The 27793-nt window shown below is 33.4% G+C and overlaps 1 protein-coding gene across 1 annotated transcript in view; it reads right to left on the bottom strand.

The window, feature by feature from the left end:
• Positions 1 to 27793, bottom strand: part of CLGN (calmegin) — a 93272-nt gene that overhangs the window by 23293 nt on the left and 42186 nt on the right. The window contains exons 2-10 of the mRNA XM_036764885.1: positions 23936 to 24091; positions 21989 to 22062; positions 17496 to 17554; positions 14148 to 14289; positions 12863 to 12944; positions 11069 to 11261; positions 3998 to 4187; positions 1772 to 1885; positions 1485 to 1635 (exon numbers count right to left, since the gene is read on the bottom strand). Coding sequence (XP_036620780.1) covers positions 1485 to 1635; positions 1772 to 1885; positions 3998 to 4187; positions 11069 to 11261; positions 12863 to 12944; positions 14148 to 14289; positions 17496 to 17554; positions 21989 to 22062; positions 23936 to 24082 — 1152 coding nt within the window. The 5' untranslated portion in view covers positions 24083 to 24091. The remainder of the gene's footprint in view (positions 1 to 1484; positions 1636 to 1771; positions 1886 to 3997; positions 4188 to 11068; positions 11262 to 12862; positions 12945 to 14147; positions 14290 to 17495; positions 17555 to 21988; positions 22063 to 23935; positions 24092 to 27793) is intronic.

Raw genomic sequence — 27793 nt, 5'->3', positions numbered from 1 at the left:
TCATCAGATTTGACTTGAGGAAGGAATAACATACACACTCAACTGGGTATCTTACCCCACAGGAAAGTAGGGGGAAGGGGATAAGAAAGGAGAGGGTGATAGAAGGGAGGGCATCTACGGGGAGGAGGTAATCAAAAAAGCAAACATTTTTGAAAAGGGACAAGGTTCAAGGGAGAAAAGTGAATAAAGGGGGACAGGATAGGATGAAAGGAAATATAGTCTTTCGCAACATGATTACTGTGGAAGGGTTTTGCATAATGATACATGTTGAATTGCTTGCCTTCTTAGGGAGAGTGGCTGGGGAGGGAAGAGGGGAGAACTCACAACTCAAAGTTCTAAAAGCAGATGCACAAAAAAAAGGTTGTTATTGCATGCAACTGGGAAATAAAATATACAGGCCAAAAAAAACAATCAAAATTTTAAATAAAAATGAATATATAATTTATCATTCTGAATGAAAAGGAAAAGAAAAGCTGTGACATTAAAAGCTAAGCATATTCAAAAAGCAGTCATGTTAGTCCCTTATATTACTAACAAAAAATTAGCGTTTGTGTTATTAGCTATAAAAATTAAGAAGGAAAAGTCGGCAGGGTATAAGTGGTAAGAGAATAAAATACAATTATTTGATGAAAAATTAACATGCTAAATCATATTTTAAAACTGATTTTGTTCTTTGATAACCCCTAAAACATGTGTTTTTAATAATTAAATTTGGCTCTTTCTCTACTTATAATACTATGACATAAAATAACATGTTGATATGATATTTTACAGATCAGAGTTTTTAACCTTCATTAACTCATCATCTGGCCCTCAACTACAGTCCAATGGAGTTTGTTACGCTAGGTGGTGTAATTCACATTTTGCAAAATTGTAATCTGAGCCTCAGGGCATTTAAATGCCCCCTCCCCAAATCATAAAGCAAGGTAGCATCATATTATTTATCATTCAAAGAGACCATAGAAAACCATCTAGCTCTAAACTCCTCATTTGACAAAGGAGGAAGTTGAGGTCCAAAGTGATGAAGTGTCTTGCCCATGATTACACAGGTTACAGCTAACCTGGATCACAATTCAAATCCAAATCTGCATCCCAAAATCATTATTTTCACTCAGAGCTTGAACTTACTTAAACCAGTTCTTCTGAATCAGTCCACTATTCTTCCAACTGCCTGACTTTTTACATACTTTTACTTAGTGCTAATTTGTAAATTAAACATATATCTGTATGAAGTTTTATACCCAAATACAAAAATCACAATAAAATATTCTTTTTCTGAAAAAAATTTCTAAATGAATTAAATTAATACTGGAAAATTACACTGAGGGTTTAACATTTTGGTCTGAATTATGACTATAGTGCTCTAACAAAGAGCTACAAAATATTTTTATGCGAAGTCGATGTGGACTTATAAAAATCAAAACTATCTATCAGGATAGATCACAAAAATGCTTATTTGAGAATCTGGGACAAGTGAACATTACCTGATAGTTGGGGTTGTCAATCATTGGAGGTTCCCATTTTCCTCTGTATTTTGGATTGTCAATCATGGGATGCTGCCATTGTCCACATCCAATCTTACATGCTGGATTAGGAATACGAGGGGCTTCCCATTTGCCATCCATGTCTTCATTCCTGTAGATATGAATACATCAGAATGTAGCGAAAAATAGTCTTCACTTGTTTCTCCTCTAGCCTAAGTAAAATATTTGCTACCAAAAAAAGGGAGAAAAAGACCTTAAGTGTACATCCAGAGTTCAAGGATCCTTACCAGTCTGGAGGTTTTTCAGCGTTAGGATCTTCAACATATTCTGGTTCATCATCAAGCCAGCCCTCAGGTTTAAAAGCATCAGGATCTGCTATTTGGGCAGGCTGACTTTCATCCCTTTAAATAGAGAATCAATTAATATTATTATAAATCCAAAGTAGTATGTATTCTTAAAATGTGCTGTCATTATTTAATTCAATTTTCACAAAATGCCTTTAGTGGCTATTTTATACATACTATTAACACTATGTGATTTTTAAAAATAAATAAATGTTAAATAAATATATTTAAAGTATTTTAAAAGAACAACCTCTAAGTTATTTTCACCTTTAGTTCTAGAAAGCCTAAAGGCCATAACCAATTGGAAATTTTTAAAAAATCATTTTGAATAACATATTATAGCAGTACATATCCATATATATATATGTATCATAGGCCTATTATTTTAAGCTCACAGGGCCACTGAGATCATCTAAGCATCATGGCTTCCAGTCCACTGAGGGGGATAAATAATATCTCTCAAGGTAGCCCATTCCATTTTGTGACAATTGTAATTGTTACAAAGCTTTTCCTTTAGGTTTGGATTTTGTGGTGGTGGTAGGCAGGATTAGAGATTTAGTTCTCTTCACTACCTAATTGTTTAAAAAAATAACTAAACTACAATATTTACAAGAGACTACAATGATCAATACTATCTTTCTTGATTGATCATTTTGGAAAAGATACCATTAGGATGACCAAAACTTCAAAATAAGAACTATTCTGATAAAATACCACCCTGCTCCCTAGGAAAAGTAAATCTGTTATTCACAAAATAGCTGATATAACATATGAAAGTAAAACTGGTATGTATATATGATTCTGTCTTAGTTAATTTTTTTAACTCCTACATCTCTGTATTGGTATATTTACAGTGTTTTTTCCATTATTTTTCCTTATAAAAAATCAGTAGATCATTCTTGCTGCTACATGAAAAAACACTTTACCTGTACCTCATGTATTTGAAATAGAAGGCATTGTCACAAATAAGTATTCCCTTGATGCAACTGCCAAACTTAAAGCAAGTAACAACATGGTGTAGCTGAGTAAGTCTCAGGCTAAAAATCAGGAGATCTAGGTTTTATTCTATAAAAATTTACTTAACTTCCTTGGGTCCCAATTCCCTTGTTAAAGTAAATGGATCATATTAGCTGTTCTCTAAATTTTTCAATTTTAACATAGCATTATTCTTTTGAATGCCTCCCAGTTAATTGCTGTATCAGCTGAACCCCAGTACTCTCTACTGCCAATTGTGTAAAAACAGTGTGTCTCCAGTTTGTGAAACTAGAGCAAATTGGATTTCAACTAACTGTAGTGTAGTTTAAAAAACCAACAACGTATCTTTCAAAATAACTCAGTCAAAAGCTAAGTGTTTATCTCAAGTTCGGAAAATATTTCTTTTTGTCCACACACTCTAATTTTACATCTAAACTCCTGACAAACAAGTGCCCACCATTTCCATTTTATATTACTTTGCGCCTATACTGAGACTGAAGAGTTTTACCTATGTAGGACTGAGAATGGTAATGGGGCAATGTAATACTTAAGTGTTTTATTGTTTAAAAGAAATGGGGTAATAAATGTTCCCACTTTTCGGAAACGAAATTTATCATGTCACCAAGGTACCCAGTAGAACACAAAGCTCAAACTAATACGCCGTCTAGATGCTTGAAAAATGCAAGGTGCAAGGACATCACTATCTTATATATCATGATTTTTGTTTTAGGGACTTAAACTATACGTGTAATAGCTCTTCCCCTCAGGCTCCCTAATGAAAAAACAGCTATAATCTGACTTTTCATAATACATCAGAAAGACAATTCAATAAGGACTGCTTAGAAATTAGCTGTTCCACAGTTAGCTCCAAATACTTCAGTAGTTCTTATAGGGATTTCTATATTAAAGCTGTAAGGATGATTCTGAGACATAAAGATAAGGTTAAATGATGTTCATCATATTCTGTTTTAAGAAGAGAGGGAAATGCATAGGAATATTTTCATTATAATGGTTTCTTTAAAAAAAACTTTTGGTGTTTAAAAGTGATATAAAATTCATAAAAGCAGAAAAGTTAATAAGTACAACAATCTCATTCACTTATTGGCTGATTTAATAAATATTTATTGAGTACCTAATATGTGCAAGTTACAAATGCAGTTGTAGCTGCATTTTAGAAATCAATGTCTTACTTACCAATCTTCTGGTTTAACGGAAGTATCATCAGGGATTTCTATTCTATCATCCCAATCATCAGGTTTTTTGTCATCGGGATCTTCAATTTCTTTAGGAGGGTTGATTGGAGGGTCCACATCCTCTAAAAGGCTTCCCTGGTTTACAACCACTTGGTCAACATACACTTCAAATGTATTATCTGGATTCATCACTAAAGTCGGATTTAAACACATGTTAGCTTGTGTGGCAACATTATAATGACAATTTTTTAAAAGAAAACTGATCACAAGCAAAACAGAAAAAGTTATAATTTGGTGACAGTCAGGTAAAAATGCAATTGAAATAACAAATGCAAACAACTCACTATACTTCTGGCTCTTTCCCAGCTAGAAGTAGCTGACTCACTGTTATTTTGAAGAAAAGGAATCATAATGGTTTGGAATTCAAATTTGTGATACTCCCCTGGAGAATAGCAACAGCAGCATGGAGACAGGCAAAAGCAAGCCCACAATATGTTCTAGACCAGGGGTGTTACCAAACTTGTTCAGTCCCCATGCTACTTTAGGTTTCTCAGGAAATTTTCTTGTACTCCCTAATCACAATGAAAGGAAATAGAACCTCAACCTCAAGGTTACCATTCTCATGCAAGTAATAAAAATTAATATCAACAGAAAATAGTTATTACCAGATAATCTCCATACTCTAGACAAGTATCCATTACCCTAGGCTGGTAACTACTGTACTAGACCACTGAACTATGACACACGATACTTTCTTTACCTAATAATGAAAAAAATGTATATGTGGTAGACTAGAATAACAACCTGTCATTATATAGCACTTGCCAAATACTTTATCATCATTTGTTGTAGGGCAGCTAGGTGGCACAGTGGATAGAGCACTGGCCTTGGAGTCAGGAGCACCCAAGTTCAAATCTGGCCTAACTGTGTGACTCTGGGCAAGTCACTTAACCCCAACTGCCTCCAAAAAAATCATTGGTTGTTATTTTCACAGTGATAACAAATTATCCAAATTAAATATAAGCTGAAATTGAAAAGCTTTTGCATGAATAATATTAATACAACTAGAATAAGAAGTGAAGCAGTTAGCTGAGGAAAAAACTTGGTATGACTATCTCTGACAAGGGCCTGATATCTAACATATACAAAGAACTAACAGAAATAGAAGGTCGAATTTATTTCCCCAAAGGTAAGTGGTCAAAGCATATAAAAACATGGTACTCAAAGAAATAATTGCAAATTATAAACAACCACGTGAAAGAATTCTCCGAATCACAAATAATGACAGAAAATGCAAATCAAAATAACCCCAAGATTTTACCTAATACTCAGCAAATAGGCAAAGATGACAAAAGTCAATACTGCAGGGGTCAGAGACAATGCATTGTTGGTCCAATCATTCTGGAAAGCAATGCAAAAAAATGACTAAAACGTCCATACCCTTTGACTCAGGGATTCCATTGCCCAAGAAAGCCAATGGCAAAAAAGAACTTTTTGTTGTATAAAGAACTAGAAAGAAAGCAAATGATCATCAATTGAGGAATGGCTACACAAATTATGGTACATGAATATAACGGAATACTGCTGTCATAAGAAATGATAAATATGGTGAATATAAAAAGCATAAAAAGACTGATGAGAAGTGATGCAAAGTAAACTAAGCAGCACCAAGAAAATAATATACAGTTACTACAATACAAATGACAGTAACAATCACCAAAATTAAATACTTTGAAATCCAAAGAAGAGATATAATTAAGATACCTCCATACCTTTCTCTCTTTGTCCCTGTTTTTTTGCAGAGATGGGGGGCCATGGGTATGAAATACTATATATAATATGTCTTCTTAAATATGCTAACTTTGCTGATTTTTTCTTATTTTTAAGAAATGGTTCTCTGGGATGGCTGGGAAGATGTACACAATAGAAAACTAAATATAAAAAAGTTATCAATAAAAATTTATTTTTAAAGGATTAAATGTTGCCTAGGTCTACTCAGCAAATCAGCATATGGGCTAGAATTAGAATCAACTTTCTGTCAGGGATCGAAACACTAGGCGTTACTATCTTTCTATTGCAAAACACTTCATATCTCTGTTTTTAGAGCATGGTGCTTAATCAGATAGGCTAAGGAGTCCTGCATGGCTAGTTAATTTCACTCACATCCAAGAACAGTTGTGTTAATATGTGTGTGTTGGACCCTTTCAGAATGTTTATAAATGTATAAAATACAGAAAATTACAAGAGAAACCAATTCTCTTGGAATATAGTGACCAAAATATTATATTCTAAAAAAATTCACTGACCCTATTTTAAGAATGCCTCAACAAACCCATGGCCAAAGACTACCACCTAACACCAGCCAGCATACCTTTCCACCATGAAAAAGACGTTGTGAGAGAATATGCACGGTCAGAAAAAAGTTTCATTGCTATATGATATGTAAAAAGTACATATCCTACCACTAAAGATGAGTTATTTTCATATAACACATATAAAATTCTTAGGAAAAAAACCCAAAATCTTTGAAATAGCTTAAAGAAAATATTTGCCTAGTTCTGTGTTATTTCTAAACAGCGGCAGTGAGCAGAATTTAAGACCTAATGTCCACAAAGTGAAAGAATGAAAAGTGTCACTGAAATGAAGCCATTTATAATGATCATTAATGACTTTTCAAATGAACAAGTGCCAATTATTAAATACAATTTCCCCATATTACAGTTCTTCAAAGCTATGGGAAAAAGCTATTTCACAATGCTGTCATCTACAGTAGAACCTAATCAGCAGGAGGAATCATTATGCATTTCCCAAAAGTAAAATTTAACAAAGTGCCTATCCCTATGCACGGTAGTTGGATGGCAACAGCCCCACTGTTGGCGAAGATTCCTTCTTCTAACAATAATGTTTTTATCCCTCAGGTTAGATTTTTTTTCCTAAAAAATAAAGTATAAAGATAGTACCATGGTAACCATTCTCAGAAGCCTAAGATATCCTGCTAGTTTCATAAATGTGAAGAGGTTATATGGGGCAGAGGGCTGTCTCATCTGTAAAACAAATGTCCTTCACTAGATGGTCCCTAAGGCCTCTCTAGCTCTAATGTTTTGAGTCTGTAGTTTACAATAAGTTTAAATTAAAATAATTTTGGTTAATAATAATGATAACAACAACAATAATGATAGTTAGCATTTACATGGTACCCACTATATTTCAGGGACTGTGCCAAGTGCTTTACAAATCTCTCATTTGATCCTTACAACAACCCTCAGAAGTGGGTGTTATCCCCATTTTACAGCTGAGGGCCTTAGATGAGGGCTGACAGTGTTCTTTTATAACAATTAGCAAGATGACAGAGAAAAATCTGAAGCAATCAAAGTATGTCTTCTTGGCTACTGCTGACATAGTCAGAAGTGAGAGTACATCATCTGGCCCTCCCCTCCCAAACCCCCTTAAGCACAACCAAGACATGGTCCCATGACAAAGGATCCTAGGCCATGGGAGCAGTCTTTTGGAGATGGGTTAACCAAGTTTCTCTGGAAGGTGGGTGATGGGTGGGGTTACAAAAGTGGTAGTAATTACAATAAGAATATTGACCAGCTGTGTGACCCTGGGCAAGTCACTGAGCCTTAATCACTGGAGAAGGAAATGGCAAACCACTCCAGTATCCTTGCGAAGACAACCCCATGGACAGTATGGTCCACAGGGTCACGAAAAACCAGACACAACTGAACAACAATGAGAAGACAAAAGCTCAACCTTTAGGCAAATTTCTTTGGGATGTGGGTCATGGATGAAATTTACAAGAAGGAAATATAAAATCTAGCTTGATTAACTCTTAGCAAAATAGAATTAAAATCAATTTTCAATTTTAAAAAACTAATCCTTCTTCCAAACTTCCCTATTACTGTTGAGGGTACCACCATCATTTCAGCCACTGAAGTACACAACCTCTATTATCATCCCCTATTCTTCTCTTATACGCACCCTATATGTCCAATCTATTGTCAATTTTTTTTGTATCTTTACATCACTTATGTCCTCTATCTGCTTTCCATTTATATACCTACCATCTCAGTTCAGGTCCTCATCACTTCTCACCCAGATTAAACCTCTTATTTTGTCTTCCTACTTCAAATCTCTCTCTACTCCTATCCATCTTCCACAGTTGCCAATATGATTTTACTAAAGCCTACGTCTGACCATGTCATTACTCAATAAACTCTAAATCAAATATAAACTTCCTGTCTCGATGCTTAAAGCTCTTCACAAGCTAATTCTTTTCTGCCTTTTCAGCTACCATACATTACTCCCTCACCATACTATGTACTTTTGTATTTTCTGTCCTCATACCTGGAATGCATCCCCACTTCTTGAAATCCCAAATTTAGTTCCAGATTCAGTTCAACTACAATCTTCTAATATGAAACCTTTCTTGATCCCTCCTCCCCAGCTTTGCTCCAAAACCTACCTGTCTTCATTTTATATATTCTGTGTGCACTTATGTGTACACATTCTCTCAGTTAGAACGTAACCTCACTAATGTCAAGGACAGTTTCACTTCTGTCTTGGTATTCCCAATGTTTAAGAAAGTGCCTGACAGATAGTAGGCACTTAATAATACATAGTGGTTGATAGGTGGTTCTAAAAGAAAAAGACTAGAAAAATGGGCTAGATAAGTATTTGCTTCAGATCATTTAGATGCTGCCCTAAAGTTCATAGGATAATAGGATTTAGAAATGAAAATCTGAGTTTCCTTCCAGCTTCAACTTTCTCTTATTCATCAAGTAAACTTAATTTTCTATTTTGTAATCTATTTGTTGTTTCTCATTATTTTTTCTAGGTACAGAATACGTTTTTAGTATTCATAAAAATTCCGAAATAAACTCATTCTATATGTATACAATTTTGTTTTTCATATATTTATACATATGCTGGTTCTTTCCTCTACCAAGGAAGGAAAATTTAAGAAAATTTGTTTGGTTATCAGTAACTTCCTGCAAACCTTCCCCTCTGCCCAAGCAAACTAACCAATCAATCTACAGCAGCACACCGAATAGTACTCAATAGACTAAAAATCACAAGCCACATTCAAAAGGGTCAGCAAAAATGAAAAGGTATAAGACACCATCATCCCTTTTGCTTTGAGAATCCCTAATACCTTCAAGATCATTCATTTAGGCTCTGTTTTCAGGGTTGCTTCCTATATTTGAAAGAAAGTCCCTCAGGATATCAAATGCACGGAAAGGGGTAAGAAAAGGGAAAACAAAAATCTATTTTAAGACAGAACATAGTAAAGACTATTATCTTAAAAAAAACAAGTTACTATTACTAAATATAGAGGAAGGTCTAGGTAGGTACACTTCTGCCCTTTCCCCCCAGTTGATAAGCCCCATGTCTCATGCTTGTCCTGCACATAAAGCTTTAAAGAAAGTAGAAGGTAAGCATTCCCACAAAGCGTTGACTACCAAAATGATAAGGAAAGATCCAAAAAACAGGGGAGTAAGAATTGGTTTGGTGGAAAAATGACCTTGGCAATCACTAGCAGGTGAATTTGGTCAAGAATAGAAAGGGAAATGGAGACAAAATGGCCACTGGCATGAAGGCAGCTGTGAGCATGAAGGCCCAGCAGATATTGTCATGTGACGAGACTAAGCCCCTAGACAGAAGAAGATGAAGGTGGTACCTAAGCAAAGCTGGGTACTGGGAGAAAAAAAGGACTGGGAGAAAAAGGACTAGCTGGAGGCAGATTTTATGAATAAACCAGATTGTTGGTGGCTGCCCTTCAATTAGACAGGGACCATCAATCAGAATATGCTACGTCATGAGTCTCCTCCAAATGACTGAACACCTGTTCTCCAAGAAAATTGGCCTTGAAGAGAAAAACAGACCTCCCAGCTCCCCCTGTGGAAGCAAGTTAGGCAGAGGGTGAATCTAAGGACCAAACTTTGTTTCTTAGAGTTTAAAAACATACCTTCTTCTAAAAGGGTTGGGCTACAAGGAACCAGGTATGGATATATGGTCTATATGGTCTTTATTTTAACATATAAGATTTTTATTCTTTTTTCATCAATGGTTATGAGTAAACAATTGCATATAGTTAAAACCATGATGGGGTGAGTAACTGCATTTTTTTTTAAAAAAGCAAGGAAAGGAAGATGGTATTACTTTCTAATGGGGAGAATGTACTGTGAGATACAAGTCTAATTAAATAAATCCACATACACCAAAACTTTAAAAATAAATGAGTACGTAGAAAAGGAGGAGCCCACCAGTGAAAAGATCAGACACTTGACCAGCAATGCTCCATGCTGGTTAAGTTAAATACTAAACTTCCTAATACAAATAGTGTCCCAAACATCTCAGTGTGGTTTTAAGCTTAATAGTTTAAATTTATTTGTATCCTCTTGCTGAAACAGCATAAAACTGACAAAGGCAGTTACTATCTCAGCCTAGCCATTTCTTATAAGATCTTTTGAGAGACAGTCAGAATAAGGAACTTTATGTCATCGTGTTCATACACATACATACATACGTACATATACGCATACTTACATACACACACACTCAACATAGAATTAGATTCCTGGCATCCTTTCATTAGCAACAAAAGTATTCAGTAATGCTATATTCCATTCCCTCTTGAAAAAAAGTACAACTAATAATTATTTGTTGGAAAATACTTTCCTTCCCACTGCAACTTAGATTCTGAAAATAGCTTCAGGCTCTAAATTTAACTTAAAACTACCAAAGCCAAAACAAGAAGGCATAATATAAAAACAGTATTAAGCCACTAGTAATTTCCTGCTTAAGAAGTGACAGGACCTCACTAAATAAATCCTATATTCTTCCTAACAGAGAAATAGTTTTGTTTTCTCAAAACAATTCTTAATAAAAAAAGTTTTAAGAATCATCTTTTTTTGTAACTCTCAACAACTACAACCCACTTCAGAACAAGGCAAGAATACACAAAAGCACAGCTTTGACAGATAATAAAAATTGAAATATTTGGTAAAGCAGTTCCATTTCCAACCTAATCTATTAAACAATTACTTTATATGAAATTAAAAGGATATACCAAGCGTATAGAGATGTGTCTTCTTATCAGAAAAAAACTTTTTCAAGTCTACATTTGGAATTTTAGCATGCTTCTCCTCAAAAACTTCCGTTTTAGGATGTTTATATCTAAAGATAAAATGAAGTTTATGCTCTTCTCCACATTTATCTGGTCCAAACATAATGGTATAGGGTGTTTTATCAAAGAAATTTTCCTGCAAAAGGGGGGAAAGAGAGGAAGGGGAGAGATGTCTTAATATGAGGTACAGGATTAGAAAATATTTAATTAACTCCTATTCTTTATTCAATCTATAAAAAGTTCAACCCTTAAGATATATTTTATATAAGAAAATTATTCTCAACATACAAAAACTACTTGAAAAGAATAACTTTATGAACACTAATAGACTAGATTGAAAAAATTTTAATATAGGAGGCAGCAATGGAAAGAGCATTGAACTACAAGTCAGAACAATGACATTTCGCAAATGCCTATCATCTGAAAGCACTAAGGAAGAATGTGAAGTTACCCTAGTTACCCTATCAATCAACATTTTTATATGCTCCTTTTCACCTTATAATCTGGCTTTTAAAAAAAACAGAATCTGTGATTTCGCTGGTATAGGGAACTCTCTGTAAGGGAATCCCTCTACCAATGCAGATGGGCACCTGGCTCCCAATGCATAGTCTTAGAGAGTTGCCTAAAACACTGAAAGGTAAAGTGACTTGCCCAGTATGTGTAAGGGGACTTAAACCTCGATCTTCCTGACTAAAAGGCCAACTATCAGCTATGTCATGCTGCCACATCATAAGGCTTAAAATACTAAAATATGAAAATTATATTAATAGAATATTAAAATGTTATGTTAATAATATTTGATATATTAAAAGTTTCTATGGAAGAGAGTAATTGTGTACATTAAGAATTGATTTCATTTTTCTTTTAATGCACAAAAGGGAAAAAGCAGCAAAAGTATTACTCCAACAGGCATAGAAGGGCCAGAGAAACCATACAAACTAGCTTCCTATTCCCAAGCATTTCTCCTCCCAGTGGGATTGTATCTTGAAGTGATCTTGACCATTTGTGAAAGCTACTACAAACTGCTGCTCCAGGACTCCTATTTGATACATTGCACTAAGTCACATTCGATAGAACTAGTCTTCTTTACCTCTTTTGTGTTATAAAGTTGCCCTGTACTCCCCAAAGTGAAGTTAAACAACATATGGATCCCTTCTCAGAACAATGTTTTTTAAATGCATAAAATACTGAAAGTTCTATAAAAATTATTTTAAAACAAGCTTGTAGACCCCAAATTAAGAAACCCTACTACAGAAAATTCTATCAAACTATATGTTAAGTTATCCCTCCTCTCAAATGGACTGAATAAAACTATTTTATAGGCCTTATTTAAACAAAGTGTATTCCAAAGTTACAATTTTCTAAATCTTTTGTGGATTCCCTCTATAACTTTTGTCTTAACAATATAAACAGAATGCTTCATTTTCACTTGTGGTATTTTACTTTTCTGAACTTGTGAATCTTATTTTCAAATTATACACAAATTTATTTTACTCCCACCAATAGTATTTTAAAACTGTTTTATAATTTACAATTACAGTAAAATTTTAATAAAGTTGATAGTAACAAGTAAAAAACAAAAAATAAAAGCTTTTTGTTAAGTTTTATTAGATTTCTAACAAATAACTTTCAGAATTCATTTTGATAACCCTTAATTTTAGTATTTGTTCAGTTTACCAAATATATTCTTTAAAAACATGTACCAATTCAATAATATTAAATATTAAAGGATCATACCAGATTCAAATAATCATTGTTTGTCAGAAGCTTAACGTATGCACCACCACAATCCACACCATTTTGAAAATTTACTTCATATCTGCATAAGTGAAAAAAGAAGAAACCATTAAAATGGCTACTTCATTCCTATTTGTCAGGTAAAGCATGCTGCATGTCAGTAAATGACTTCAAAATAACTCCTACAGCAAATGAACTTCAATATTTCCTGTTAAAATACAATTTGAATCCCTGAAATACAAAAATGAAAGTCAATTCTCTCCCACACAAAACACAGGAGAATATTTAAGAACACTTGCAAAATACAAAATTGAAATTGAAAAAAGTGTTATATGTCCACAATATGCTCTGACAAAGCTTCAAGACAGAACTTTAAATATCAATGAAACTAAAATTCATAATTCAAAAGAGACAGAACCACAGGCTTATTTTGTTCATGATAGTTTGCTTTTTATCTCAGTAATAAAATACCTAATGGAATCTCTAGAATTCAGACCATTTAGGTTACCTGTCTTTCAGCTAACCTAAACCTATAGTAGCTGATTATTCAGTTAAACACTTCTATGAAAAGAGACTTTATACCTTTCTTTAATGACCTTTTAATAACTTTTCACAATCTTCACATATCCAGATTTAGGGCAAAGCATCAATTGGAATGAGATTCTTTTCATGAATCTTCTACTATTGTGTGTGCCTCAGACTGTTACATTCCCTCCTGGTTAAAAGAGTAAATAGGATCTTAAGGCAAGTCACTTAATCCTCTTTGCCTCATTCTTCTCATCTGTAAAATGAGTTGGAGAAGGAAACAGCAAACCCCTCCTGTATCTTTGCCAAGAAAATCCCCCTCATTCTTAACGTATTTCTCATAAACAACATATTACTGGATTCTAATTTTTAATCAATTCTGCTATCAGTTTCCATTTTATGGATGAGTTTACACACAAAGTTACTATCTGCCTCACAGGACTGTTGTGAGAAAAACACATATCACAATATAATTTGTGTTATTTTCAAATAGCACTTTTTTATATAACAAATTTAGGTTGCATTATTTTGTTGTAAGGAGTTAAACATATTTAAATGTGTAACAAATTAATATATCAGCTATTTCATACCTAACTAGTTTCACACTCAGCAGGATAGTGAATTTCTGTAAGGGAGGCAAGTTTGCCATGGAAAGTTAGTGCTCTTATCTAATATCTAAATATATATATATATATATATATATAGTAAGTATTTCAAATTCACAAAATTTAAGTTCTGAAAAAGCAGTCACAAAACTTACTGAACTATCAAAGGTTTATCTGCAAAAATAAATGGTTTTGATAATAGAGCTGATATTGCATGATGCTTTGCTTGTGATTTCAAAACTAGTCCTCTGTCACCAGGCACTCTATTTTCTTTCAAATCTTCTATTTCCCATCTTCCTAAAGGGAAAAAAAAGGACAATGAAAAATTATTTTTATGAAAGAAAAATCAAGCAGCATATATACTAATAATTATAACATCTATATTAGTCAAGCATCTTTTGTCTTTAGAAGGCAACTCACTATGTTAAAACAGGTTTATTCAACCAAAAGATTCTTTTAGGTGGCATTTTTGAATCATTGCCACACAATGATTATCACGTTTTTAACTGATAGTGTCTGTGGGGAACTATAAAATCTGAAGTGGTAAAATGTGGGGATTAAATTATGTTCAGTATACGCTGTCTTCAAGTCACTCTGCACCATGATCATCGAGTAGTCTCCCTGATTTTCTAGCTGGCTTCCTCCCTCTGCTGTACCTAATTATCTATTTATTAGCTCTAGTCCCTTGCAAAGTACCCTCAAATTTTTTTGCTTAGCCTAATCTCTGGTTTGGACTTGACCTTTCAAGTCTTCCCTCTTTTCTTTACTCTTTTAGCATTTTAAGTGCCTTTTTGACTTTGGCAGTTAGACAAAGAAGTATATTTTTAACAGTCTGGTATTTTTGAGACTTGGTCCATTATTTGTCCAAGGATTCTAATACTCCATATGTTGAAAAATTTATTATCAGTATTGTGATCATCCTCTTCTCTCATAAGCACAGTCCAAGGAAGAGCTTTTAAGTCTATATTTTTCTCCATACCAAATGAAATGCCTTCTTAAAAAAATAATAAACCCAGTGGGCTCTAATATTTTCTGTATCTCTCAGTAATTATGATGACAAAGAAATGGTGTACTATAGAAAAGCACCTGTGAAAAACCGCCTTTTAATGTTTTCTTTATGTACAACTGATACATGACTATTCAATTCTTTCTGGTATTTTTACAGAGATAAGGAATTAGGCATGTGTAGGGGTTCGCGGTTATCTTCTCAAGTGCTTTTTTTGGTAAAAGCACCATGAGTGTTCTTCATCATTCTTTTAGAGTTCCCTTCTTTGGGGCTGTAGTTAATAAGTCTAAAAATAGTCTCAAGGCTCCCTACAAGGTCACTTTTTTGGCTTGATTTTTCACCTTTTTTCTGGCTGACATTTGAAATTGGTAACACTTGCTAAAAACTGAGTAATTACATAGTAAATTTCTTTAATTCTCCCTCTCCCACAAGGATGTTAATTTAATTCTTTTGTGATCACTAACAGAGCAGTCTCCTTTCATTGAGTAATAACTCCATCTTGTGGACTTTTAGGATATCATGGCTATACATTTTTAAAACCATGCTGAGTTTACACAACTGCAAGCAATAAATGGAATGTATCAACTAGGGAACAAGCAGCAGACAGATACAACTTTAGAAAACTTTGAGTGGGTAGAACAAAATCAAATTGAGGAATAATTTTGGCCATTGGACTGAAGGATTCTCCACTCCATGGTATATATTAACTACCAATCAAAATATTTAACTGATCAGGAAACCCTATTTCCAGACTAATATAAAGAATTTCACAGGGCAAGAATTTAGTAAAGTCCAACGGTTCTCAGTATTACTCATAAAGACCTGGTTTATGGCTAAATTTAAAATATTATGATATTTCAAAACTTCCATAGTGTAACAGCAAAATCAGTATTATATTTCCAATTATAATTCAATATACTTTTTGGGGCAAGGAGAAACAAGTGAAATAGGAACCTTGAATCACCTTTTACCACAATCCTTAGATAGATGGTCATTCAAAGAGCAAAAATGTTAATATATAAAAGTTGAACTGAAAATCTGATTTGATGCAATCAAGGGGTTCCCTAATCCATTCCTGGAGTTTTGATTAATAGTACTCAGCCAAGAAAAAATGCCACTTATTAGTATGTGTATGTCAAAAATTTCTTAAGCTCGGAAATGGATGATAGGAAAAGTAAAGGGATTAGAAGATTTTTATTATTTTAATAAACTTTTTAAAGTTTGCAGACTAGTGTTTTTTGTTTCTACTTTATGTAAATTACACTAATAGAAAAGGATGAAGAGTCTTGCTTGATAATTTAACTAAAAAATAGCAGAACTAGGACTAGATGAAAGTACTAAGGTATCATAAGACAAAGTAACTCCTCATGCCTGCTATACTAATCTGTCAGTGGGAAAGCTAGTAGATCAATCTAGACTAAAGATGACCACAGTATTCTTTTCCTCTCCTATTTTGCTGAGTTACATGTTCACGTGGAGACCACAAATTTCTAGTTGAAAATGACTTAAGTTTGTTAAACATAGTTTCTTTTAATGTACACATATACATTTTTTAAAATTTGCTAAGTTTTCATGTGTAGTCAGAAATTCAAATCACTGAAAACTTGTAAATGAAGTTCCTATTCCATAAAGAGGAACACACTAATTTTTACTTAATGATAAAATGTACAGCAAATTAACTTTTTTTCTGACTCCTCCCAGTGGGTACCTCCAAAAAGGGCCCAATCCTTTGTCCTTCCTTTTTTTCTGAAACACAACACTGCTACCCTAAGATTTCTGGATGAGATTAGATTTATCAAGTACTAGGTACCACCTAGCAGCTTTTTACTTAAAAGAAGTACTTCTTAAAATATTAGCAACTCAAGGGTGTTTTCAATCGAAATACAGATGCCTGGGTTCAAATCTTGGCTCTACAATTAAGCTTTCATAACATCAGTTTCTTTATAGGATTGTTGTGGAAAACCTTGTAAAAAGCTTAAATCTCTATGTCAAAGTGAATAATTACATGACTAAGTTTTAAATTACCTGTACCACTGGCAAATGTCTTTATACTACAACTATGAATAGTTAATACTGCTCTATTTTAAAAATAACCTGATAACCCATTTCTATAAAGTTTATGAAGCACTTTTTGCACCACACACCCTATAAGAGATGTAACATAAGCATCGTGACTTTTTTTTCTGTTTTGTAGAGGGTGAAAATGAAGATCAGAGAAGTAAGTAACTTGCTCCTGGTCACAACAGCTGGAAAGTGACTGAGACAGGGTTTGATTCCTGGTCTCTTTATTCCAAGGACAGGATTCATTTTACTGCCACACTGCCACCCCTTCGCTGATAAGTGTACATCACACACATCTTCCAAAAACTTACAATTAATTTCTTGTTAAAGTTTCTTTAAAGACTACTGGCAAATTTCACCAAAAATGTAATTGAGTCAAATATACTAAACAGATCACAAAATATGGCTTAAACATGTATATATTTAAGGAGTTTACCATCATATTTAGCAATGTTCTCATCAGTATCTTCTTTCCTTGCTTTGGATAATACCCACCTGTAAACAATTAGTATTTTTTAATGAATGGCACACATGTTCATCAGCTTTTCAGACAGTTTAGAAATAAGACAAATGAATAAATTCCATAGAAGCTGTATTTCATAAAGAAAAAGACCTAATAAGGTTCACTTTCCACTGAAAATACTGTAAATTATTTATTTCTAAAAGTAATTGTGAACATAACTTGAAATAAAACCAAATAAACATGTACAACTATTTACACTTAGAATATTTCTCAGACATACATCCATGACAAATCATTTACATACTTTTTCTGAATCTCCAGCCTTTGGTCATTTATTTCTTATGTTTTAAAGTAAATTTTTCTTTTTATAGTTAGTCATTATCTTGAGATACAACTTTGTTTCATATTACTTGACATGAGTTTTCCCAAATTCCTTTTTCTCCCAGCTATTCAATATCATTACTCAGCATGACGTATACAGCACTAGGCCTGAAGCCAGCCAGATACAGACTAGCTTACTCCTCTGTTTGCCACTATTTCCTCATCTGTAAAATGGTGGTAACAATAGCACCCACCTCTCGGGGTTGTTTTGAGGATCAAATGAGATAATAATTATAAGGTGGTTAGCACAGAATAAGCACTACCCAAATTTAAGCTATTATTATATTACGTATCATATTACATTTATTCAGCATTTTAACAATTGTTCAGTTGAACAAATATTTACTAAAGCATCTACTTTGTGTGAGTAATTATTCTCTTGTGCTTGGGATAAAGGCAAACTCCATAGTCCCTACATTCGACCAACAAGCATGACTACTATTATGCACCAGACACTGTGCCAAGTGCAGCAGGGCTTAAGGAACTATACAGATAAATTTCTTAAAAGGTCATTTGAAAAGGGAGAAAACACTGACAACTGGGAGTACTAGGAAAGATTTCACAGAGGAGGTAGCCTCTGAATTGAGCCTTAATAGGATTCCGGAAAAAGCCATGTTGAGGAGGGAGTGCATTCCAGGAATGGAGAAAGGTGGTACAAACTAAACACAGATGAGAGATGTCAAGTTCAAGAACCAGTAGTCAAGGCTGAAAAGTAGAGGCTCTGAAGAAGAGCAATGAAAAATAAATCTAGAAAGATAGACTGGAGCCAAAAAATGGAGGAAAGCCAAGGAGGAATATTGTCTGATAGGTGTCTTAGGAAGATTATTTGGAGACCTACGTGGAGTATGACTTAGAGAAGGAAATAAAGGAGGGAGACTTTATTACAACATTTAATAATATCCTATCTGAGAAATAAAAATAATAACACTCAGAAATAATCAAAGCCTGAACTAGGATGGTGGTAATGTGTGAATCAAGAAAAGACAGATGAGAGATGTAAGACATTTAGATTTCTTGTTTTCAATTATAAAAAATGCTGACATATGTATATAAATATACACACAAACCTCTCTACTGAGGAAATCAAATTTATATCGTCTCCATTTTTGTAACTGATTCTGTTATGGATCACTGCTGACATTTTGTATACTGCTTAAGTCAGATTGAGTTAAGCTCAAAAATTCAGCTTTCCTCTCTGAGTTAAGTTTAGAAGTTCAGCTTTCCTGCTAATCACTGTTCCATTCATGTCAAGGAAATCTGTTATCCTTGAAGGATGCAGGTAGGTGCCAGATAGTCTAGTCTGTTACCTCTGCAATGCTAGCTTCTCCTTCAAAAAAGTCTAGTCTATTATCACTGTGATACTAGCCATGAAGGTGGATACCACCAATCATATTGTTCCTCACGCCCATGATGCTTCAGACTTTGTAACCAATCACGTTGTTTTTCCCATCTACAATGCTTCTGCCTTCTAGTTTTTGGATGCCTTCATTTGTTCATAAAAATGATGTATCTGCCTTCATTTGGGGTCCTTTTTTTTTTGCTTGTTAAGGAGCTACAAGACCCTTTTTACTGATAACTGCTAGCCTTACTAATAAATTTAACATACTCAAAACTTTGTGACCTGATTTACCTTGATTTCAATTATAACTCTATCTGAAGATATATCTTTTTTTCTCTATCACTAATAACAGGATTATTGGGTCAGAAGTTAATAATTTTTTGTAATTAGTGTGTTTATTGTTTAGAGAGACACTGCCAATTGGCAATTTCATCCAGAATGAAGGATTGTACTAATTTCTCCAAAATACCATGAGTAATTGAGTTTTGTTCTTTTTAATTGCTTTTACCAATTTGATGTAAAGGGAATACAAAGCAGCACTTCAAAGTTATTTAAAATTTGCATTTCCTTAATGATTAGCGAGCCTGAACATTTTTTCAAGTAACTGTTCATTTTTAAGTGGTTGTTCATAATACATATATCCATTCTCCTTTGTAAATTGCCTTTTCATATCCTTTTATCATTTATCTAACAACTAGATTATTTACCTAAAATATTCATAGCATTTTAAAACATTTTGAATAATAAGTTTGTATGCTAAATTTACTACAAATATTTTCCCAATCTCTTGTTTTATCTTGATTATATGGTGGGTTTTTTTTGGTGTAAACAATTTTATTATAAAATCTATCTACCTTTTCACTATCATTTAACAGTTTAAAATGTATCTATTCAACAAAACTAGGATAAAGATATCACATTTTTCCTAATTTAATATAGAATCCATTTGGAATTTATTATGGTATGTGACACAAAGATCCACATTTACTTTCCTCCATATTACAATGTAATTTTTCCAACATTCCTTACATAATGTATCCTTTTTCTCAGATATTATTATTATCCACAAAAGTTTATCAAATACTCATCTTTTATATGCTTTTGGTTCTATTTCTGCATTGCTATTCTGTCCCACTGGCTTATTTTTCTATATTTTACACAATAAAAATAATTTTAAGGACAGTGCTTTTATATAATAAATTCGGAAAAGGCTAGTCTACTTTCATTTGAAATTTTCTCCACCTTCAAAGTAATTACTTTGATATTCCTAATAGCTTATTTTCCATATACATTTTATTATAACTTTATTAAGTTCTATACCGAACCCCAGTAATAATTTTTTTCTTACTTGTAATACTGCATGATTTAGGAATTACTGTCATTTTTGCTATACTCATCTAACCCATCCATGAACAATGAATTTCCTTCCAGTTAACTTGGATCTTTTATTTCTGACTTTTATAGGTAATATGTATGTATAGTTAACATCAAAATATTTAATGTTTTATGTGTGGTTTTTTTAAAAGATTTTTCTTTTTATAATACTTGCATGGTTTATATTCAGGAACCTACAGGAATGTAAATGTTATGTAGATTTACCTTGTATGCTGGAATTCTGTTGAATTCATATTACATTTCAACATTTTGTTGAAGCTACGGAATTTTATAATTATGTAATTCAACATAATTTGTCTTTACTTCCTAGAGCAATTACTCTTTCTTCTCACTCTCACAAATGCTAGCATTTCTAATACTATGGCAAATCAGAGCAGTGAGAGTGAACTGTTGTTTTCTACCTATTTTTATCAGCAATCTGGTATTTGTCCATTGTATATAAGGATGACTGAAAAATCCCTCCAGTCCTTACTTTTGAAAAATAAGTTAAAATATTTTAAGTGATTGTTACTATATATGAATCCTAACTTTTACCAAAAGCCTTTTCTCCGTTCATTGAGCACTTACATAAATGGGATCACAGATCAGTCAACATTCAACATTTATTTATGAAGTACCTACAAAGCACAAGGCACCTTGCTTGCAGCTAGGGCTAGAAAGATAAAACAAAAATTCCCAGCCTTCAAGAAGCTTACAAGGAGGTTGGGAAACATATATTTACATAAATAAGTAAATACAAGAAAATTCAAGGAAGGAGATGATATTAATAACTAGAGAAATCAGGAAAGGTTTCAAGTAGGAGGGGGTATTGTTCAGTCATGTCCAACTCTTCATGACCCCAATTTGGGATTTTCTTGGCAAAGATCCTGAAGTGGTTTGCCATTTTTTTTAACAGCTCATTTTACAGATGAGGAAACTGAGGCAAACAGGGTTAAATGACTTGCCCAGGGTCATACAACTAGTCTGATGCAGAATTTGAAAGCAGGAAGATGAGTCTTCCTGACTCCAGGGCCTACCTACTGTACTGCCCCTAGAGATGGCATCTGGGGAATAAGGGTAGAAGAAAAGCTAAGAGTGATTTAGTTTATCAATGCCTATTTCCCTAAAGGGAGGGACGAGAGAAGAAATTTTAAAAGAAGGGGTAAAAAGATCATAGATTTGAGACCATGGAGATATGATTAAAGTGCAAAAGGCAAGGGGGTCACTACATTTCACAGAAACTTGTCAGTTACTTGAAAGGTTCGTACTTTTGTAAAATGGTCTGTATTAAAAGCAGTTTTCAATGGTCTAAAATCCCTTAGTTTAAAACATCAAGTTAAAATATCTTTTTTAATATTCACTATAAACTTACCCAGTCAAAATTCCATTATCAAAGGTTTCTGTGAAATATACTTCTCCTATAGGTTGCGGTGTCTTGTATTTTACCTAAAAGACATGTTACACATAGGTCTAAATAAAAAGAAAGCTTTTCAAAAGAACTTATGTTTATGGGGCATCTAAGTGGTGGAGTGGATAGAGCACCAGCCATGGAGTAGAGAAGACCTGAGTTCTAATCTAGCCTCAAACACTTACTAGCTGTGTGACCCTGGGCAAGTTATTTAACCCCCATTGCCTCCAAAACAAACCAAAAAAAAAAAGAATTTAACATTTACTAACAACTCAGAGATGAAACTTGAAAATAATTGCTAGAAACAAACAAATTCTAAGTCTTCCTTTATGTGAGCACTGTGTAATTTTGTTTATACATTATTTTTCCTATCAATGATGAGACTAGATTTTAGGGAAAAACTATAGCTTAATTAAGCAACACTGTGGCTTGAGCAGAAAAAATTTCCAGTTCCCATAGGAGAAAGAGATTATGAGTAAACAAGTAAGATTCTACATACTTATCATTAGCAGGATTATGATTACAACTATGGAATATGATTCAGTCTACCCCCAGCTTACTGAAATACATCTGCTCTAGCAGCTTCCTTTTCTGAAAAAACAAAACAAAACAAAACAAAACAAAAAACTGTGAAAGTTGTTTTGGTGATCTGGGGAATAGGAATGACACTGAAAGGAGTAAGGTTTTTTCTAGTAGGCCTTTCCTAAGAACACACCAACTCTCTCTTACTCTACAACTGATTCACATTTTGGACCTCTCCACTTCAAAAAAAAAAACCAAAAAACATGTTTATTGAGACAGCCTAGTTTAATCTAACCCTACAGGCAGAAAAGCCAGTAGCAGAGAAAAATTCCTGCCTGAAGCTTAATTCATGCATGAATATGTAAGTTTAGGACTCCAGATAGTTGCTAGTTTCTTCAGTACAATTCTCTAAAGCAGAGGTGTCAAACACCAGCCATGCAACTATGCTTCCCAATGTTGCTCAAAGCCGATTAAAATACACAACTGGGAAATATTCAACAAAATAAATAAGAAGACAATAGAACCTAATGTTAATATGTGGTTTTCTAAGGCAATAAGCTACACTGCCCAGAGGGATCCTGAAGTACAGTTTCTAGTTGAGTTTGACACCATGGCTCTAGAGGATTACGTAATAGCTCTGACTAAACCAGTTAGTTGGACAATAATAAATGAGACTGCCTGCTTTCTGTAGATTCTAAAATTCTGTATTTAATGAGAGGAATAACAAAGAAAACACAATCAAAATAGTACAAGGCCCAAAGGGAAAACAAAAGACATGCCTTCAGGGAGCTTACAATTTAGCTGAGGTAACACAACACTCAAGAATATGTACACTTGCATCTCTAAGTATAAAATCCAAACATGAAACAATGAGTTTTTTATAAAGATTATTTATTACTCCGAACACATGTCAAATTTTAATGAGTGTTCAGATTCCAATATAACCTCATTTTTCACTAGAAAAATCTTTTCTTAGAGAAAAAAGTGTTATTTTTCCCTGCAACAGATAAGAATTTACAACACTGTCTTTTTTGTTGGAGAACTTTACGATTTAGAAGCCCTAGAAATAGTAAAGTTCAAAACCATTCTCATAGTAATTTTTTTAACCTAGTCAAAAGGTCCTATTTTGATGTTTTCTTTTCCAAAAATTAACATCCTTCAGGTTACTTTAATAAAAAAGCAAAAAAGAGAACAAAACAATTACTGTTGGTAGGTTGACAATCTAGACAACCTGGTCATAGGTATGTTGACATGAGTAAGTCCCTTCAGAGATCATATAGAATTGTAGATCTAATAAGAAAACTTCAGGGATTAATCACATATATGAGTTAGGGTAAAAAAAGATAACTGCACATTTTATAATTAAATTTCACTGCACAGTAATCTTACCTCTGGGGGAAGTTTATCTTCATTGGTCATAATTTCTTCTGAACTTTCATCAAAATCCTCCATCTCAGCATCTTCATCCTGAAATTCTGCGTTTACTAAGGTGAGCAGCAAAAGACTCAAACACAACCAAAAACCTTGAAATTGCATATTGCTTATCTGTAAAATTAAGATCAAGTTGCCAATGTAACTATAACATATAAAGCTACTTTTACAATTTTTACAAATAACTCAATCTTCCCCACCCCACCCCCTCCTCATTTTAGGGCAGCCTGTTGGCAAAGCATGTACAAAAACATTTGACTATCAAGCTATGAATAAGTACAACTCTAAACCTCTAAGAAAACAGATCTACAGTGCATGTATTCTTACTTAAAATACAATGCTTCCCAGTCTCATGAAGTCTAAACTACAAGACTATAAGAAAGAATGATTAATTCAGTTTTTACAGAGTAACATACTACAGAAATGGGCTAAAGAGGCTTCATCCATGTATTCTTTTTTTTTTTAAGAAATCAGAATTCACTCTTGACCCTAGAGAGCTAGCTATCTTGTAATGCATGCCTGCTGAGGCCATGTGGAGAAATTAAGAAAAAGACGCTATCACTTTATTTTTTTAAGTGCCTGTCATATTTATGAAGGGTCAGTAATGCTATCTGTGTGAACAAAGAAAGTTTAGTGAATTAAAAACATGTCAGTTGTTAGTAAGAGGGGCCTTTAAGTGACAAAAATAACTATATTTAGAAAGACAAACAGTGGCACAAAAAGATTCTATTCAGTAACAATGAGGTTTGGGTAAAGAATGTTATTAGTGAAAAAAGCTGTGCATCTGTAAATGTTTGCAAGTTGTTGATAATTAAATTTTTGAGGCTCCAAAGTCACCAAGCACATCTAAATTTAAGCTCTTCAACACTTTTTTGCTCTACCATCCACGTCATGACCATAGCCAGTCATATTAGAACACAGTGATTTGTCTGACCAATTTGTCCATTACATACTTCACAGGCTGTCAAAAAAAGGGATTTGTAAACTTTAAAACGCTATGAGATCTGAGTTACTATTACTTCACTGAGTGAAGCAGAGATGAGTAAAATGATAATGAAGATTAACTTCTTTGGATCTTAATTTCTTCACCTGTAAAATGGCAGGTCTTATAAGGTTCTATTATTTGTAATGACACATGACATTTTACTAAGGGTTTTTACATGCCATGTCTCACTTGATCCTGAAAACAACCCTATAAGACAGCATACAAATATTATTTTCTTATTATGGATGATGACACTTACATAGTAGTTAAGTGTCCTAGCTCACAGGCTACAACCAGACAGACACAGTCACCAAAAACCTAGTCCACCACTTTTTCATAAGGCTACTTCTTTAATCTATTCTTATTCTACTGTTATTGCTGTAATTTTTAAAGATACAGAAAAGGAAAAGGATTCAAATTTCTACCACAATATATTTTCACACCTTTTAGAAGCTTTTTTTTAAACTCCAGGAGTCATGCAGATTGATCTAAAAATATTCATTTACATTTCATTATTTTTAAAAGGCACATAAAAACCCCCTGTAATTTAATCAAGAATGACTGTGTAAAAAGTATTGTTGGCTAACAATATAACTAGGTCATGGACCATCTGCTTTGATAGAGAACAGTACCCACACTGAGTTAGTAGACTATAATAAAATATACCTCCACTAACACTATAATAATAAGTTAATTTTTCTTTAATAATTCCCAAATCCCCTTAAAGAACCCCCCATATATAAAAATGAAATTATCAAATCTGGAATGATGGACCTATGTAAGACTACACTATAAAAAAAAAAAAAGGAAAACAGCTTGGTTCTTCCTGATCCTGATTTCTTTTTAACAGAGGGAAAAAAATAAACCCTTAACTTTGATTCAATTCAACAGGCATTTATTAAGCACCTAGGCTAGGTACTAGGGACAAAGAATCAAAAACAAAACTTACAGGCTTTTAGAATATTGGTGAGAAGAATGATGCCCTCTGAAAAATTATTTTTATTGATGCTTTTTCTCTTTACATCACAGTCATTTCCCATTCCACCAGAATAAGAAAAGCAAAACATGCTATAGATTTTGCCTAATATCAATATATATTATTCTTAACAGTCCCCCATGTCTCTGACATGAAAAAGGAAATATGTTTTATCACCTATTCGCCACACTCTTAACAGTGACGGAATTTTTTTTAACATTCTACTCTCCTCTCCAATTGCCTTCATTAACTTTATTTGTGCAAAAGTTTTTAAATTTCATATATTCAAAACTGTATTTTAGTCAGCATGCTCCCTCTTCAGAGTTTAAATAAATGTTGGCAAACATAGAATTCCTAATGGTAGAATACCAGATAACACAGTTAAAATACCATCTAGTTTCAAGTCGAGTGACTTTTCTATGCAAATTAAATCAAAGCAATGAATAGTGATTTAACCCAGCAGCAAACCATTCACTGTCTTGAACTACCACTAGTCTCCACCCTACCAATCCTGAGAGGCCTCCTTCTGTTATATCTACCTAGTATTTCAGAATAATTGACTGTGTTGTTCGTTATCCTAACTCCTAGTTTAAAAAAAATTATTTTGTTATATATTTCCTAATTACATGTAAAATAATTTCAATAACCTTTTCAAAAATTTTTGAGCTCCAAATTCTCTCTTCCTCCCATCCCTTTCCCCTCCTTGAGAAGGCAAGCAATTTTATATTGATTATTCATGTTGTCACACAAAACATTTCCATATAAGCCACGTTGAAAAAGAGAAAACAAACAAAACAATAAAAATAAAGTAAAAAAAATAAAAGAAAAAGTATGCTTCAAGCTGCTTTCAGATTCCATCAGTTCTTTATATGGAGGTGGATAGCATTTTTCATCATCAAAGTTTCATCAAAGTTCTTTAGAATTGTCTTGGATCATTGTCTTGATCAAAGCACGAAGTCTTTCAAAGTTGATCATTGTAAAATGTTGCTGTTACCATGTCTTCCTGGTTCTGCTCATGTTACTTTGCAAAAGGTCATATAAAACTTACCAGGTTTTTCTGAAACCATTCTGCTTGTCATTTCTTATAAGCACAATAGTAGCACATCACAACCACGTAACAAAACTTGTTCAGCCATTCCTCTGACGGACATCCCCTCCATTTCTAATTCTTTGCCACTACAAAATGAATTGCTATAAATACTTTTGTGCAAATAAGTCCTTTTCCCTTTTCTTTGATCTCTTTAGGATAAAGACTTAGTAGTGGTATTGCTGGGTCAAATGGTATGTAAAGGTTATGAAGTTTTATAGCCCTTTGGGTACAATTCCAAATTGCTCTTCAGAAAGGTTGGACTACATTAACTCCACCAACAGTACATAAATGTCCCAATTTTTTCCACACCCCATTGAGTATTTGTCATTTTCCTTTTCTGTCATGTTAGCCAGTCTGATAGGTATGAGACAGTATCTCAGATTTTTTTCTTAGGAAGCTCATTGCTGGCCTGTCCAATTTCTTTTTCTAAGATAGGATTATTTGTATTTCCTCTTCTGAGTTTATATTTTTGTGAATGTTTATCAATTTCACTTAGATTATCAGTTTTACTGGTATATAAGTGGGCAAAAAGACTCCCAATAATTGCTTTAATTTCATCTTCATCACTGATGGTACCTTTACCCTTTTAATTTTTGATACTAGTAATACTAGGCTATTTTTTAAAGTAAAATTAAGATTTATCTATTTTACTGATTTTTTTTTTCATAAAGCCAGCTCCAATGGCTTTTTCACTTTAAATTTTAATTCATCTCTCCTTCAATTTTCAGGATTTCTGTTTTTGGTGTTTCTTTAGGGATTTAAAAT

This window comes from Trichosurus vulpecula, chromosome 6 (genome assembly GCF_011100635.1).
Source record: "Trichosurus vulpecula isolate mTriVul1 chromosome 6, mTriVul1.pri, whole genome shotgun sequence".
NCBI classification, from domain to species: Eukaryota; Metazoa; Chordata; class Mammalia; order Diprotodontia; family Phalangeridae; genus Trichosurus; species Trichosurus vulpecula.
This window is presented reverse-complemented; position numbering and strand designations above follow the sequence as displayed.